This window comes from Nipponia nippon, unplaced genomic scaffold (genome assembly GCF_047370975.1).
Source record: "Nipponia nippon isolate SJK-2023a ecotype South Korea unplaced genomic scaffold, ASM4737097v1 scaffold_9, whole genome shotgun sequence".
Lineage (NCBI taxonomy): Eukaryota > Metazoa > Chordata > Aves > Pelecaniformes > Threskiornithidae > Nipponia > Nipponia nippon.
Genome location: NW_028262413.1, coordinates 15,907,678 through 15,922,881, shown reverse-complemented (window position 1 = coordinate 15,922,881; position 15,204 = coordinate 15,907,678). Strand labels below are relative to the sequence as shown.

Genomic DNA, 15,204 nt, shown 5'->3' with positions numbered 1-15,204 from the left:
TTATATTTCTCTCTCTTCTTGCCTAGATCGAGCGATTGGAAGTCAGCAGCTTAGCGCAGACCTCCAGTGCAGTGGCCTCGAGCACTGATGGCAGCATCAACGCGGACTCTGTTGACGGGACCCCAGATCCTCAGCGTACAAAAGTGGCTATCACACACCTGCAACAAAAGATACTGAAGTTGACCGAGCAGATCAAAATCGAACAAACAGCCCGTGATGACAATGTGGCAGAGTACCTGAAACTGGCCAACAATGCAGACAAGCAGCAGAGCGCCCGCATTAAGCAAGTGTTTGAGAAGAAAAATCAGAAGTCAGCCCAGACCATCTTGCAGCTGCAGAAGAAACTAGAGCATTACCATCGAAAGCTGCGAGAGATTGAACAGAATGGGATCCCTCGGCAGCCGAAGGATGTCTTCAGGGATATGCATCAGGGTTTGAAAGATGTCGGAGCAAAAGTCACTGGCTTCAGTGAGGGAGTAGTAGACAGTGTAAAAGGTGGGCTTTCCAGTTTCTCCCAAGCCACGCATTCAGCAGCAGGAGCTGTTGTTTCCAAACCCCGGGAGATTGCCTCCCTCATAAGGAACAAATTTGGGAGTGCAGACAATATTGCTAATCTGAAAGACTCTTTAGAAGAAGGCCAGGAAGATGGGACAGGCGGCAAGGCTCTAGGTGTTATTCAGAACTTTCAGTCAAGCCCAAAATATGGCAGTGAAGAAGATTGCTCCAGTGCCACGTCGGGCTCAGTGGGAGCCAACAGCACAACAGGGGGCCCTGTGGGAGCTTCCAGCTCCAAAACAAACACTCTGGATATGCAGAGCTCAGGGTTTGATGCAATACTGCATGAGATTCAAGAAATTCGAGAGACACAGGCAAGACTGGAAGAATCATTTGAGGACCTTAAGGTTCGCTATCAGAGGGATTACTCATTAATCATGCAGACTCTGCAGGAGGAGCGGTACAGGTATGTACTTTTGTACTTTGTTTCAGAATTAAATACCGTGAGTTGTAGAGCATCAGAGTCCTGGATAGCACTACTCAGCAGTTTGTTCCCAGCAGCCTGATTCAGATGGGAAGTTCTGCGGTATTCTCAGGATTTTGCCTTCCCAGCTTTGTTTTTTGTAAATACCGTTATCTTGCTGCTCATGTCCCTGTCTGTACAAGAAAGAAATAACAAGGAAAAAGGTAATTTCTTAGTGTTTGCGAGATAAAAAGTCAAGCCAAATAGGTTTAGAAAGGTGTCCCAAAATACCAGGAGTACATTGATGCAGTTACTATTATCCAGACAGTGATTTGCCCTGCAAAAATCCTGCAAAGGTTTGGGTCAAGGCAAGAGACAGGCAACTACATGTGGACAGTATCTTGACCCTGCCTCCTCCAACACTCAGATCCATATCTACCAGAGAAAGAAATATCCAGCTTTCTTAGGGCTCTCCAAAAAGACACGATCTTGCCCACGTGCCAAAACTAAGATATCCCCTTCCCTTCTGCACTCAGCCCCACAGTGGCAGGGTTCAGTGAAATGAAGTTAAATTAAATGTCAGATATTGGCAGTGCTCTTGTCATGAAGGCTACATGGCTCTGGAAGTGGGTAACTCGTGTTTCCATCAGCCTTCCCGTCGCTGGAAGGAATGGAAAGGCAGAGGAGTTGCTGCAGTACTGCCGGTCCCCGATCAGGTCACAAGGGAGAGGTGACGGTGGTTTCAGGGACGCAGCCTGACAGTATGGTATGGCGGCCAGCTCCTCCCGCCAACCTGAGGCTACCCCCACCAGGGAAAGCAAGCCATGGAGAGGTGCTCAGGGAAGGCTTTCCCTTACCCTTCCTTGCTGGGTGGGAGGGAGCTCTCAGCAGGCTGCCTTGTGCTCTCCGGCAGAATGTCTTGCGTCCTCGCCATCACATGCTGGGAGCAAGGGCTTGTCCCCAGGCTCTGGAGGGAAGAGTTACCAGCTGCCCTTTTGCAGCTGTTCAGGACACTGCAGTCCACATCAACAGGATTCGTAAACCGCACTTTTGAAACTTTAAATAACAAATGCAAGGGGCCCAAGTCCTTGTTCTGAGGGAGGACACCAGGCTTTTGTAATGAGGTTGCTTATGGCCTTCGTCACTTCAGCCAGGCTGTGAAGCACAACCTGTGAGGCTCAGGAGAGCTGCTGGGTGTGGGGACAGGCTTTCTGAAATACCCTGTGCCACTTGCTGTGTTGGTTTGCACAGTAGGACATGGAGTTGCCCTACAGCTCTTTAGACATGCTGGTGCCAGATCATTGGAAAAACATTTGAAAAGGCTTAGCCTGCTAGGATCTTGTAGAGACAGCAAGCTTTCTGTGTGTTTTGCAAAGCTTGGATAGACAAAGCCAGACCAGCACCACTTTCTAATCCTGCTTTGCAACAATCAGCGATTTGACCGAAACCGGCGCCTAGCACAGCAACTTTGGTTCCTAGTGCCTCATTGTCATGAAGTCACGTAACGAAGTGATATGGAGTTTGATCTTCCGCTCCCCAGCAGAGAGGGGTCCTGTTGTCTGTTGCTGTGTGGGTTGTTGTTTCACAAATACAGCAGCAGCCATTCATGGTGGAACGCTATATGCAAGCATAGTACAGCTGAAGGAGCGGCCTGAAAGTACAATAGAAGACCTTGGGGACTGATGTATGTTGTCAGCTAATCTGGCTAGTTATTTCCTGAAACCATTTAGCAAGGTTCACTTAGGTCCTCATACTCGTGCAGTATGAAGTCATACCTGTCACATGCCGTTAACCTTTACTGAGTGCTCCCCTGAGGTGAGCCCAGAGCCTAAGATCAAACCAAGGCAGCCTGGAGTAAAAACCTTCTGGGAGAATCTGTATTTGGCTTATAAATGTGTCAAAAGATAGTAATTTAGACTTGCCATTTGGAATGTGGATGCAAATTAATTAGAGGTGTGACCTTTAAAGAGGGGCGGTTAAACCACACTAAGTACCCTTGCCTCTGCAGGCTTTCAGAGGTGGGCAGGTAACTGCACAATCTGCAAGAAGCTCATGGGTTAATCACAGCGAGGTTAATGCCTTATTGTACAAATCTAGATTCTTGTTTGATAGCTTCTGTATTTTAAAACACCATGAAGATGAAAGCCAACATCGCCTTGAGAACTGGAAGATTACATGAAAGTCCAAGGGCAGAGAGGATGCTGCTGCCTTGGCGGAGAGGGCTGGCACCTGTTCCTCTGACTAGGAACCCCTCGTGTTCCTCAGCTCTCTTCAGGAAAAAATGAAAAGATGGGAATGGAGGTTGTGGTTTGAAGCTGGGAGGCTGGGGATTCAAATTAATCATAACTGGCTTTAAAAGCTATAAATACCTCGTAACTCTGCTCCATTTCCAGGAAGTTTTCAAAAACATGCACTGAGTTCAGTTAGAGCTTAAAAAAAAAAGTATTTTGGAGAAGCCTTTGCTCTTAGGGCACCACTGAGTATTTGTATTGTACCTGGGAGCTGGAACAAAGCACATGCCATGACATTTTCTCACCTGGTCTTGGTCCGTTTCCTCTTTCTTAGATGTTCTACTTTTTTGCAAGTTCTGACCTTTTTTTCCTTGCGTGTTCATGCGGTTTCTGTTTATCAGCCATGGCTTGCCTCTCAGGTTCTCCATGACCACCTCAATCTCTTCCCTCCCTCTCCCTACTTGCAGATCTTGCCTATCAATCCATGTAGCTGCTGGTTTGCTAACTGGCTCTGGGGCAGGGACTTGCTGATGCAGTCACTCCAGTTCTCCCGCCCTGGTGCTGCAGGGTGCCCAGGCTGGCCTGGCGGCACCTCGGGAAGGCCGGGGCGGGCTGTGCTGCCCTGCCTGCCTGCTGGCCCCGGAGCACCGCGCCGCTCCGCCGGGGCTGAGTCATCGAGGAAGGAAGATTCTGGCGGTGCCTTGGCCATCATTGTGTTTCTTCTGTACTGGGAGTGGGTGCTGAAATAGCCTGTTGCTTATCTCATCGGTTGGAAGGTGGCGGTTGTTTACTGATATGACCAGGGACTTTCTGTGCTATTGAGACTGAAATAAAGTTCCTGCTGAGTATTTTCATCATGCGTGTCCCTTTAGGAACCTGTTTGTACGTGGTGAAATCATGAGCTCATATATTTGGAGTGTGGCCAATCTGAGGGTTTGGGTTTCTTCCCGAGCCCAGCATCCTTGGAAAGGGCATTTAGGTCTCCCACGTTCCTGTCAGGAGAAATCTGTCAGCCAAAATGCTAGACGCTGGTGTTTTCATTTATCTGATTTTTGTTGTAGTCTGATTGTTGGACTTCAGTCTGTTCTCATGATTTATTTTAAAATCACTAGATCAAACTTGCTAAACCTTTGAGGTTTAGAAGGGCTGAAGAGGCCTTTCTGGAGTGTGTCCACGCAGCAAAGGCAGTGTGTTGAGTCAGGCGGATCCTCACCCAGCCATGAAAGCACTGAAACGTCCCTGCAAAGCTGTCGTCTTCTGCCAGGGGAGGTTCGGAGCTGGAAGCACAGCATGATGGGGGCACCCAGAGCAACTCGTGCTCCCTGGAGAGCAAGCTCTGTCCTTCATGTGGCATCTAGATAGCAGACTTAGAGTATATTGCAAATAGATATTGCTTTTAGCTCTTACTCTGCTCTTGAAAGCAGTGTGTTCAGTAGCATAAAAATAAAGATCAGATGAGATTTGGTATGACGTAGCTATAAAAAAAAAGGTCCATCTTGAGGGAGGCTTGAAGAGAGGTATTAAACTCTGTTCACAGTGTACTGTGAAGATCTTTTAGCGTCAGTTTGGTCAGAGTTTCTTTACTTTCCAGAGCACTTACTGAGTGCAGATAAAATGCCTTTATGATCATGTCTCTCTCTTACATATGCTGTATTAGCCATATATTTTGCAGCTATTACTTTAAAATGCCTTAAAGCTCTTAAAAAATGAGATGGTCGTAATTGTGTGTGTTAGCCTTTTTCAAATCAGTTCCCTGATTCTCAAACAGCAAGCCTCAGAAAACGTGTGGAAATCTGACGTGGCTTTTTTAAAGGAAGTGTTCCCATATTCCGTACTTCAGCCGAGCACCCCAGCAGTATACTGCGTGTCGTCGGTATGAACATCTCTGATGATGAGATACTTGTGACAGTCAGCACTGATCTGTTACACAGAGAAGTTTCTGTGCTGGAGCTTGTTAATCTACAGGCTAGTAATTTCACATTTTAGCTGGTGAACAAATAATTCTTGGACTCGAATGAGATATTTTCCGTACCTGAAATAAAGTGGGATTTGATCATTCAAGGCACTGCAGTGTTCACAGGCAAGTTTAGAGTCTGTTGTATAGACACTGGCACTCATACATTAGAGAGGGAAGTGTAAGTATAATCTTAACCTCTTGACAGGTGTCCTATCCCTTTTATTTTTGTAATACATGAGTTAAACGTGAGCCATCCTTCAACAGGAAAACCCTGGCTTTGGGCCCTGTAAGTCACATAAACCTCTCTTAGCTTTTCCAATTTGAACACCAGTAGAAAACAGCAAGAAAAAAAAAATCATTTTCTAAATTGTAGATAATGGGACAAGGAGTGAAAAGAAGATGAATGGAGGTAGTGTAATTTCAAAAATAAGTCTGGGTAGGTTGTGTTTTTATTTTTTTTTTTCTTAAATAACCCAGTTCCAGCAGTTGCCTAACACGCCAGTTTCTGAAAGTGCAGGTGGTTCTTGGGTGCAAACTGCAAAAGCTCTGGGGTTGAGCAGTGAAATGAAGTGTGGTTTGGGAACAAGCTGGTAGTCCTGCATTCAGGTCAGGGAGGATTGGAGCCAACCCTTTTGCTAATCATACTATGCTTAAACTCTTAACTATACGGATTTGCAGAGTTTCCTTATGTTTCCTGTAGATTGAGGTAGTTCTGAAGTTATTCAAATACAATTGTTTCTTGTTAAGAGAACAGGATTTAAGCTGCCTGGCAAGAGCTGTTTTATGAAGGGCGTTTATGTGGGAGGAGGTTAAAAGACATAATTATGATATTTTCAGAAATGCTTAAGTCTCTTTTTGTGTAATAAACCCACCAGAGAATTTTGTAATATATTAACAAACTGAATATATTTCAAATAATTTATGTTGCCTTTGGGGCTTGGAGTGGATTTAGTTGTGATTTCTTGGTTGTTGGCAAGTAGTTTTTTTTAAGTTGGGTGGGAACAAATGGCAATATTAATTATCTGGGCTCCTTCTTCATTAGCCAGTCTTCACATGGCTATTCCCTTGTTTGCAGCTTGTCGTTCTTGGGAAACCAGTTCTCTTGTGTGTCCTGTCTCGGTTGCGCAGCTATTGTGGCACCTTTCTGGGCCGAGCTGTGTCAGCTGGTGGTTGTCTTAGTCTCACTGCGGGTTGACCACATGTGTTTCATTGTTGGAAATTGTCATGCTATGTCTGACTCCTTCTTAGTTTAAAGCAATATTACATTGGGAATGTAAATGAAAATTCTCTTCAGACTTTTCAATTAAAAACAAAACCCCAAGACTATTTTTAAAGGCTAGCTTGTGCCTACAGATTCTGAATATTTAGCTTGTGAAGCACCAAAAATCTTGAAACAAACATGGAAGCGGGAATTATCTCTGTGTTGAATTCCTCAGTTATTAATATCAAGGGTCAGATGATAAGAGCTATACAGTAAGCTTTTTCCATGCTGTTATGGTGAGAATACAGTCAGTGGAAATTACAGTGGAAAAACCCCAACGGCCACAGTGGCTGTACCCATACCTTAGTTACCATTGGAGCTGTCGCTCGTAGTGAAACAAGAATGAGAAACTAGTGGGATGTGTGGTGGAAGAGGATGGGATGGATGGTGCCCAGCTCTCTGCTCCCAGCCCTTGAGCTGCGGCCTAGCTCTCTGCGTATGTTTACCTTTTGGAAGTAATACAAGTACTTGCCTGATTTTAAAAGGGTATTGAAGCATGAGTTGCTTGTAAATCTGGACTTGAAATTCCAAAACCTATGTGCTACATACAAATGCAAAGTATCCCTAATGTATTTTGAAAGTGCTAAAATAACATTATGGAGCGATCATTGAAGTAAATTTAAAACTCCCTCAATGAGAAACAAAACTGTATCTCTCAGAGTTGTTGTAGATCAGTTTTTTGGGCAATCCTCTTTCTCAGGACTGCTCCCAGTCCATTCACTAGTAGCAAACTGAAAAATAAGCCTGCAGGTTAATGATTCATGTGCCCTCGTTGTAAATAATATGATGGTCTTTGCTAGTTAAGCTGAATCATTCATGAGAGATACAGGAAAAAAAAAAAAATCAAAGATATCCATGTGATCTCACATGTAAAGATCAGACAGGACCATCATGTTCTCTGAGGCATCGGTCACGTTTAATTTCTGTGTCATTTTTATGCCTCTTACTGTTCCGAGTGTAGATGAAAATGCTTACGACCTTATGGTATTAGAAGGGAACTGTTTGGTTTATGCAAAAGTTTGGGGAATAACTTACTCTGTTCTAATTCTGTGTTTGATTTCTTGCATCACTTGACAGTTGTCATTTAACTGCTCTGTGTGTTTTTCCCCAGGATACAAAGATGATTAACATACCTTACCTGGTAGAAAGGATTTCTTTAATTCCCAGTGAGAGCACCTTACATTGTAATGCGTGTTTTTGTAATGACTGAGGTAGCCACACTAGTTTTCAGTAAGAAGTCTGTGATGTTCATTGCTTGATTGTTAGTGGTGTAATTTTGCCATCCTCTTCTCATTAAAGCTACTATACCATGTGTATCATTTCTAGATGTGAAAGACTCGAAGAGCAGCTAAATGATCTGACTGAGCTCCACCAGAATGAGATCCTCAATTTAAAACAGGAGCTGGCCAGCATGGAGGAGAAAATTGCCTATCAGTCTTATGAGCGAGCCCGGGACATCCAGGTGGGTGACAGAAACAAGGACACTCAAGTCCTGTCTTCCACCTGCTCTTTCTGAAACTCATTCACTTTTGAAATACTTCTGCGATTCAATGTTTGGTTTTAATCCTTGTAGCTTTATTGCTAAACTGCATATTGACGAGTTCTGAAAGGGCCTCTGACCTCGGGTATCTCTCCAAGTAACTTCTTTTGTAAAGAAGGGCTGTGCCCATGCACCAGCAGGCAGGTTCATCTGCAGAGGGAGCCTGCCACTTGGTCCGGAGCAGCGTTTTTAAATAAGTTGTAGCAAAGTGGAAGCCTGCATCCACTTTTTGTACAGGGTTTTGTAGGGTATTAGAAACTAATGGGCCATGACGTGAACACTTTTTTTACAGTAGCGTTCCCAGTAAACTGACCCTAGGGTGTGTTTCTGTGTCACTAATTTTAGAGCAATGATCACATATGTCTAAGGAAAAATGGCTTTGTGTATCCACCACATTGAGTCAGGAAGCAATTCTTTCTGTTGGTTTTGCCCAAATAAGGAGGTATTTTTAAAAGAGAAGTTTCCTTCAGTACGTAAAAGACCAAAGCTATGGAAACAGAGATTATGGAGTTGGAGGGCCTTCCACAGAGCAAAAGACCTGGGAAATGATCTGAGCAGCCACTAAACCTTATAAAGAAAGGCCTATTCAGAAACAGATCTATCATCCATTTTAAATACTTGTGCTAGTTTTAGCAGGCATCTCAGTTTTGATTGCTGATGTGAGATATTTATAGCGTGAGCAGAGAATTGTAGGTCAAAGTTCTCCCTCTTTTCTACCCCTGAGGAGCTTCAGCCAGGCGATTTCCTCTGGAGACAGAGCAGGCTGTGCTTTTGGCACACTTGTAGGTCCAGCTGCAGGTCCCGTTGAGGCAATGTCCTTCCAGGTTGCTTCCTGTTACAGGAGGCTGATCAGTTTTGCCCTGTACTTTCAGGGACCGTAACTGAAGAGAAACCCTCATGTTTCATTGACCTCCACAGACATGATGCAATGTCAGAGAAATGTAACAGGTGACAATGACCTTTAAGTTAAGGTTAAAATAAAAGAGCGTCTGTGGACAGTGGTGCCATGGCCTCCGACAGAGTAAACAGGAGGCTCTGCTTGGGGGGAATGTTACAGTATTCAGGTTTTGTTCTCCTCTCTAGTTTAACACGGCAGGAAGAAGTAAGGTTGAAAACTTAAATTGAAGTGGGGATTTCTCAATAGCTTTTTTTTAATCTTCATTTTATGATTCAGCACTTTTAGTGTAAACTTGCAAATTGGGACAGACTATTCCTCAGCATTGCTGGGGAAAAGGTAGGTGTTAAGTTTTCTTGCATGAAAAACTAGTTAAGAGCATGGGCTTGATGTTGCAGAGGAGCAGTGACAGAGCTTAGTCTGTAGGCAAGGAGTCCTAGTTCCTATTTCAGTGATCAGTCTGAGAGAGACTGCTGCCTGCTGCAGACTTCTAGATGTTACTCGAAGTTGGCCTTTAGGTCTCAGGCCTTTAGGTCTGAGAAGAGCAACTCTGAGGGAGGATTAATGGAAATATTGTAACTTTGTATCTCCAAGAGCAGAAATGTCTCATTGCATTAATTGTCTTAAAACCCCTCCTCCTTATCCCTAGCCCACCTGCTGCATATCGCCAGTGTTGTCCTGCAGGTTGGGTTGGTCTGCTTGAGGTTCAGCATGGTGAAAAGGTCTGAAAACAATCACACCCAAGTCAACAGTGCTTTAGAGATGTTGTTTTGTACAGAATAGTCTTCTCCTTCCTCTTCCTAGAGGCAGTTTCATAAATCTCATGCTGCTTATCCTTCTCCTAGACATCTGCTTTCTCCAACCCTTGCAATGTCACCTGGAGTTACGCCAGTGCCACAGCTTGCTGCAGTCTGGAGGAGGAGATCTTCCTCCTGTGACGCCAGCTGTGCAGTCCCAGCCCTGGTGCTCCTCAAACATTTCCCTGAGCTCATTCAGCTCACTAAGGAAGCAGAATGTGGCCAGGCGTTTTTGGTTAGTTGTTTTTGTTGACTTAGTTTTCTGCCAGGTTGACTAGAGAATTGAATGGGCTCAGAGAGGGTCGCATAAGCACGAGCCACTGCAAGGAAAGTGATGGAAATGGGAGGCTGTGGGAATGCGCGTCCTAGAAGAGGAAGAGGAGGAAGAGTGCTGGCTGGACACAGTACCTTTGTCCCCTCAGTGGTCTCTTGAAACCAAAACTAAAGTGAGCAGCTCACTGGGTAGCCCCCCCCCCCCCTTTCTGGACAAAGGCTGTCTGATTGCTGGGGGCTGTCAGCATCTTCCTCCCTCTGGGTCTGACGGCAAGGCAGGAAGGATGGTAAGGTCTCAGGTGACCAGTGCACCACGTGCAGGGACAGGCAGCTGACACTGCAAAGTGGCAGCTGAAGTGTGTGTTTTAACGAAGCCTGACTTCTGCCCCAGCCTGTCATCTCTGTCGAGCCTCTCTGGTGTAAACGAGATGACGTGGTGTGTTACAAATGGCAGTACCTAGTTAATGAGGGGCTCCTCACCCTCAATCACATGAAATGGCACAGCTTCCTCTATTCCCGCTGCAGGGTATGAAATCAGTGTAGTGACTCATGTCCTGCAGGAGGTGCGTAAGGCATGAGGGAGGGTGGCCCTGGTCTGACCTAATCGGTAAGTTAAGAGCCGTGGGCTGTCCACCACTGGGGTGGACTTGTGGGGTGCCGGCAACCCAGCGGTGTGTTCTTGCCGACAGGAGGCACTGGAAGCATGCCAGACCCGCATCTCCAAGATGGAGCTGCAGCAGCAGCAGCAGCAAGTGGTGCAGCTGGAGGGGCTGGAGAATGCCACGGCCAGGAACCTGCTGGGGAAGTTCATCAACATCCTCCTGGCTGTCATGGCTGTCCTCCTCGTCTTCGTCTCCACTGTGGCCAACTGCGTCGTGCCACTCATGAAGACTCGCAATAGGACGTTCAGCACTTTATTTATAGTGGTTTTTATTGCCTTTTTGTGGAAGCACTGGGACGCCATCACCGGCTACTTGGAACGGTTCTTGTCTCCCCCCAGATGATGGCGGCAGGATTGGCTGCATCACCCTCCTCCCGGCGCTCTCGGTGAGCAAGCGTGGCAAAGATTAGTCAGCAACTACTCCGCTGAAGTTTTAAAGTGTCCGAGTGAATTTGTTTACATTTAGAATAACGTTTTTTCTCTGCGAGATGCATTGCAATAGTATTTTTTAGATTTTATTCAAGAACTCTTTTTGGCGAGAATCCTGGATAATTTTTATGTAGCATGGTTCTCTTTGGATGCAAATCTTAAGATTCTTTAAAGTGTACAAAAGAAATAAATAAAATACAGAAATTTGGAGCATACCAATGGGCAATTTAAATTGTGGCTTGAACTACTGTACTAAACCTGTCAGGAAGAAGAGAATGTGGTTAGCTTAAGATGAGCAAAGCTAAATCTAGTGCACAGCCTTGAATGAAGGTACCGCAGCAAACCTGTAACACTAAACTTTTACTGTGAAGTCTGCTCACATTCCATGTCCAAATGTATGCGTTCAGAGTGGTTTCTTTCCTTAACAAGAGAAAAACAACAACGTGTGGATCTCTTTTCCCAGCTCAGCATCTGGGTTCACCATTTGTGCTAACCTGACTTACAATAACTTTCTATAAGGCTGGCTAACTTTGCTAAGCATATGAAGTGGAAGCCTCATGCCATACACAGTAACTGCACAGTCGTGCTACAGTATTTTGAAGTAGTCCTTGAAATACTTATCTTTAAGCAGAAGCCCTTGGTCGCACTTTTAAGGTTTTTTTTATATATGTATATTCACAGATTTAAAAAAAATCCGAACAGCATACTTGAAGAGTGTAATACTCAAACTCTCAGTGCTTCCTTATTGTTTCTAATAGGATTTTTTATTATAATTATTATTATTATTATTGGGGGTTTTTTTGGAAGGGGTTGGGAGGGTCATTATGGTTTTTTTTTTCCTTTTAAATAAAGAAGTGATGTTTTTAAATGAAGAAATGCGTGAATAATTGTGAGCCGTCTTGTCCTGAAACAGTTTTGAGGAGGGCAGAGAGTAGTTTCTAGTGCCAGCCTGTCTGGAGCGCAGCGCTATTCATATGCCATTTATCTGTCCTCCGGAGCATACAGATGCAGCATCATGAAAAACATCTATCTTCTCCACACATTTTTGTCATGCAGGGCTTTTTTTTTTTTTTTTTTTTTCTTTCTTTCTCCAGATGTGAAGGAGAGTATGTTTATATTTCTCATTTCCACATCAACTCTAATTCCTGGCCTCAGGACAAGAATAAGGAATTTCTCTTCATCCCTTCCTAGGGAAAAGACAGGTTCTTTTAAGGAAAGAAATACTGAATAAACAGTCCACTTAAAAGAGTGGTTGTCTCAGAAATAGTTCTGATTTAATTTTTAAATAAACCCCTAAAAAGTGAAACCAAAGTTTTCCTCCTGTCAGGCTCTGGTAAGATCATTTGTGTGTCTGTGTAGAGATCTTCTTTGTACTCTGCATCTGTGTGGTGTGCCACAGAGAGCATCCTCTTCTTCAGCCATGGGGGCAAGTACTTGGTGTAGATACCTTTTCAAAGCTCTAAAGGAAATGTCAGCTTCCAATGTAACTCTCAAGTCCTAGCAACGTGCTGTTGCTGGTGACCTGTTGGTACCGGCAGGCAGGCTCCATGTCCAAGGAATCTGCATTTGCCCTACGCTGTTTTTTTAACTGGTGTCCCTTTCACTGTAACTTCCTTCTCCGTGAAATCCAAAAAGACTCCAGGATTCTCTTTCAAAACCATTTATGGTGTTTAGTTAGATCTTACTGTTTTCCTTCCTTCCAGGCTTAAGTTCCCTCTAGGAACCAAATGTTGCCCAAGTGACCTAAACCAGTGGAAATAATACATATACATATATGGAACATGTACATCATATATATATATATATATAAACAGAAGCCTGGGACTTTATGCTATGATGGAGATTCTGGGTTCTGAGAAATTCCCTCAAACCAGGTTAACAGCCTTGAGGGTCTTCTGATTGCCAGTGGTGGCAAGCCCTCTGCCGTCCAACCGTCCTTCTTCCTTCAGAGAGTCTGTCTATTTTTTTCCATAGTCACAGGAAACTCAGGTACCCCTCTCCCCAGGGATCCCAGCACACCTTTCTCTGTCACCATGTGTGCTAATCTGCTCCTGTCCTACTTAAAACATAAATTGCCAATTGCAACTGACTCAAGCCAAAAATAATCATGCTTTCCAGAGTTGCAGACAGAGCAAAGATTGCATAAACATTCCCTCCCTAGACCATGCTTCTAGCTCCAGTGAAACTCTGTTCTGTTTACCACCCTTCTCTGGCTGATTCAAATTACATGGGTAACCATTGTCTTCCCATTACATAGTTTTTGTCAGAAACAAAGGTCAAAGGTGTGCATAACAGTAAGAACTGATTTGGCACAGAACTGAAAAGCTTTGTTGCCTTGATTTCTGAAACCTGGCCTTTGCACCTCTGTTTTTGTCAGTTTTGATCACGCTAGGATTGCTCGTGATAGGTTTTTATGTGGTCAAAGCAAGAAGGAGTTGAAAGCCAATGGATCTGGACACTCGGTGCCACTCGTCTGTAGTATTTGAAGGAAGTGTTTGTCCCTCTTCTTTATATCCTAATTTCCTTTAGTGTCTCAACTCTGTGTTGTCTTCAGTAAATACCATTTGCTAATTTGCCAGAAGGCGCAGGCTTAATAGAAACTTATCACCTCAAAACTGTTTGGTGAAGGCCATGTACATATGGTTCTGGACAATGTCTGTCTGTCTGTCTGTCTCTTTCTCTCTCGACAGTTTCTTCCATTCCAGAAAGTTGTCTGCAGTAATGCCATATATGATGCTGCATCCACTTTTCATATCCTAACACAACTGCCGTGTGTTTTGCCTTTTGCATTAGCAGAACGTTTTGGGGTTTTCCTCCCTCTTCAATTTGAAGGTCTGTGATGATTTCTGATAGCTTAACAATGATTATATTGTTGGAAATGTGATTCTAGCTTTAAGGCTCCCTTTCCTTGTAAGTGGTTGTGTTTGCTTTCTTGATGAAGCGTTTCTGGATGACATGTAGAAGACAGTTTCTGCCATGGATGTGAGTGTGCGTGTGAGTACCTTTTATTAGCCTTCCTTTGGATGTAAACTTTTTAGTGACCATCTCTGAGTTGCAGAATGTTTCCCAAAACATTTCATATTCAGAGTTGAAACGATTCCGAAATTGCTTAGATATGTTTAGCACATATCAACTCGGCATCTAAAAAGGGAAGAATATAACGGACTGTGTTAGTTCAAAAAGCAGCAGCTCTTCATTGAAATTCTATGGTTCCAATGAAGTTCACCTGTTTCCCCCATTTGCTTTCTAGATGTAAAGAAGAAAGAAAATCTTGATGCAAAAAAATTTACCATTTTAAATTTTATTAAGTTTTCTTTTCTCTCAGCCTCATTAGTTTAGTTTAATGATACTGAGCATGCTCACACCAATTATTTCATTGGTTTATTCCAAGCCCATGAGTTCTTAGGGTCTGATCAGATTAAATGTTGAGTTCTGTACATGTTGCACTGGGACAGAAAAGCACTGTCTTTCAGCTTTGAAAATATGCATTTTTTTTTAATTAAAAAAGCAGCATTATAACAAAAGAAGCCAAGCTACAAAGGGGTTCAAGATTGGGTAGTTTTGCCAGTTTTTAAGTGAATTCTGAATGTGGCTAAAGAGTTAAAAACCCTGTGTGTCTGTGTTGTGTATGCCAGGTGGTATAGTAGTAGGCAATTGACTTAGCTGTAAGTGTGTTTTAAAAGTGTAAAAAAATAAACAGAAAAACTCACTTGCACGGGTTGAAAAGTACAGAAATGACACTTGTGAACGTAACACTGTAGTTTATAGATCTTAAGCTGCTAATTGTTGAGAGAGATTTACATTTGTCTTGTCTGATTGTCGCAGATTTATCTGTGACACTTTTACTGTATATAAAAAACTTTAAATAAAAACCTCAGCTATTAACACTGGCTTAATTTGCATGTTTCCAAAGGGATGGGGTGGGGGGGTCAGGAAGAAAAAGAGGGTGTGTTAAAACTGTGCCGAGCCCTAATAGCTTAAAATCTGAGCAAGTTCTCCATAGATCCGATCATCAGACTTCATCCTGTAATCAGCCATACATCACCTGGCCATGGCGAGAATAAATTGGCTGCATTGTGTGGTCTCTGCGGGTGGAAGAGGAAGAGCAGCACTGCATTCTTCCTCATCTGTTTCCTTCCAGTCCACCTGGAGTCTGGGACAGCCTCTCTGCAGGGTCACCGCCATTCCCGCAGATGCCTGAC

The 15,204-nt window shown here is 43.8% G+C and overlaps 1 protein-coding gene across 10 annotated transcripts in view; it reads left to right on the top strand.

Moving 5' to 3' along the window:
- Positions 1-14,872, top strand: part of TMCC1 (transmembrane and coiled-coil domain family 1) — a 211,400-nt gene extending 196,528 nt beyond the window's left edge. For all 10 annotated transcript variants that reach the window (XM_087745337.1, XM_087745345.1, XM_087745340.1 and 7 more), the window contains 3 exons: positions 27-961; positions 7,734-7,869; positions 10,602-14,872. In XM_087745337.1, coding sequence (XP_087601463.1) covers positions 27-961; positions 7,734-7,869; positions 10,602-10,916 — 1,386 coding nt within the window. In that variant the 3' untranslated portion in view covers positions 10,917-14,872. The remainder of the gene's footprint in view (positions 1-26; positions 962-7,733; positions 7,870-10,601) is intronic.
- Positions 14,873-15,204: the final 332 nt, after the last annotated feature.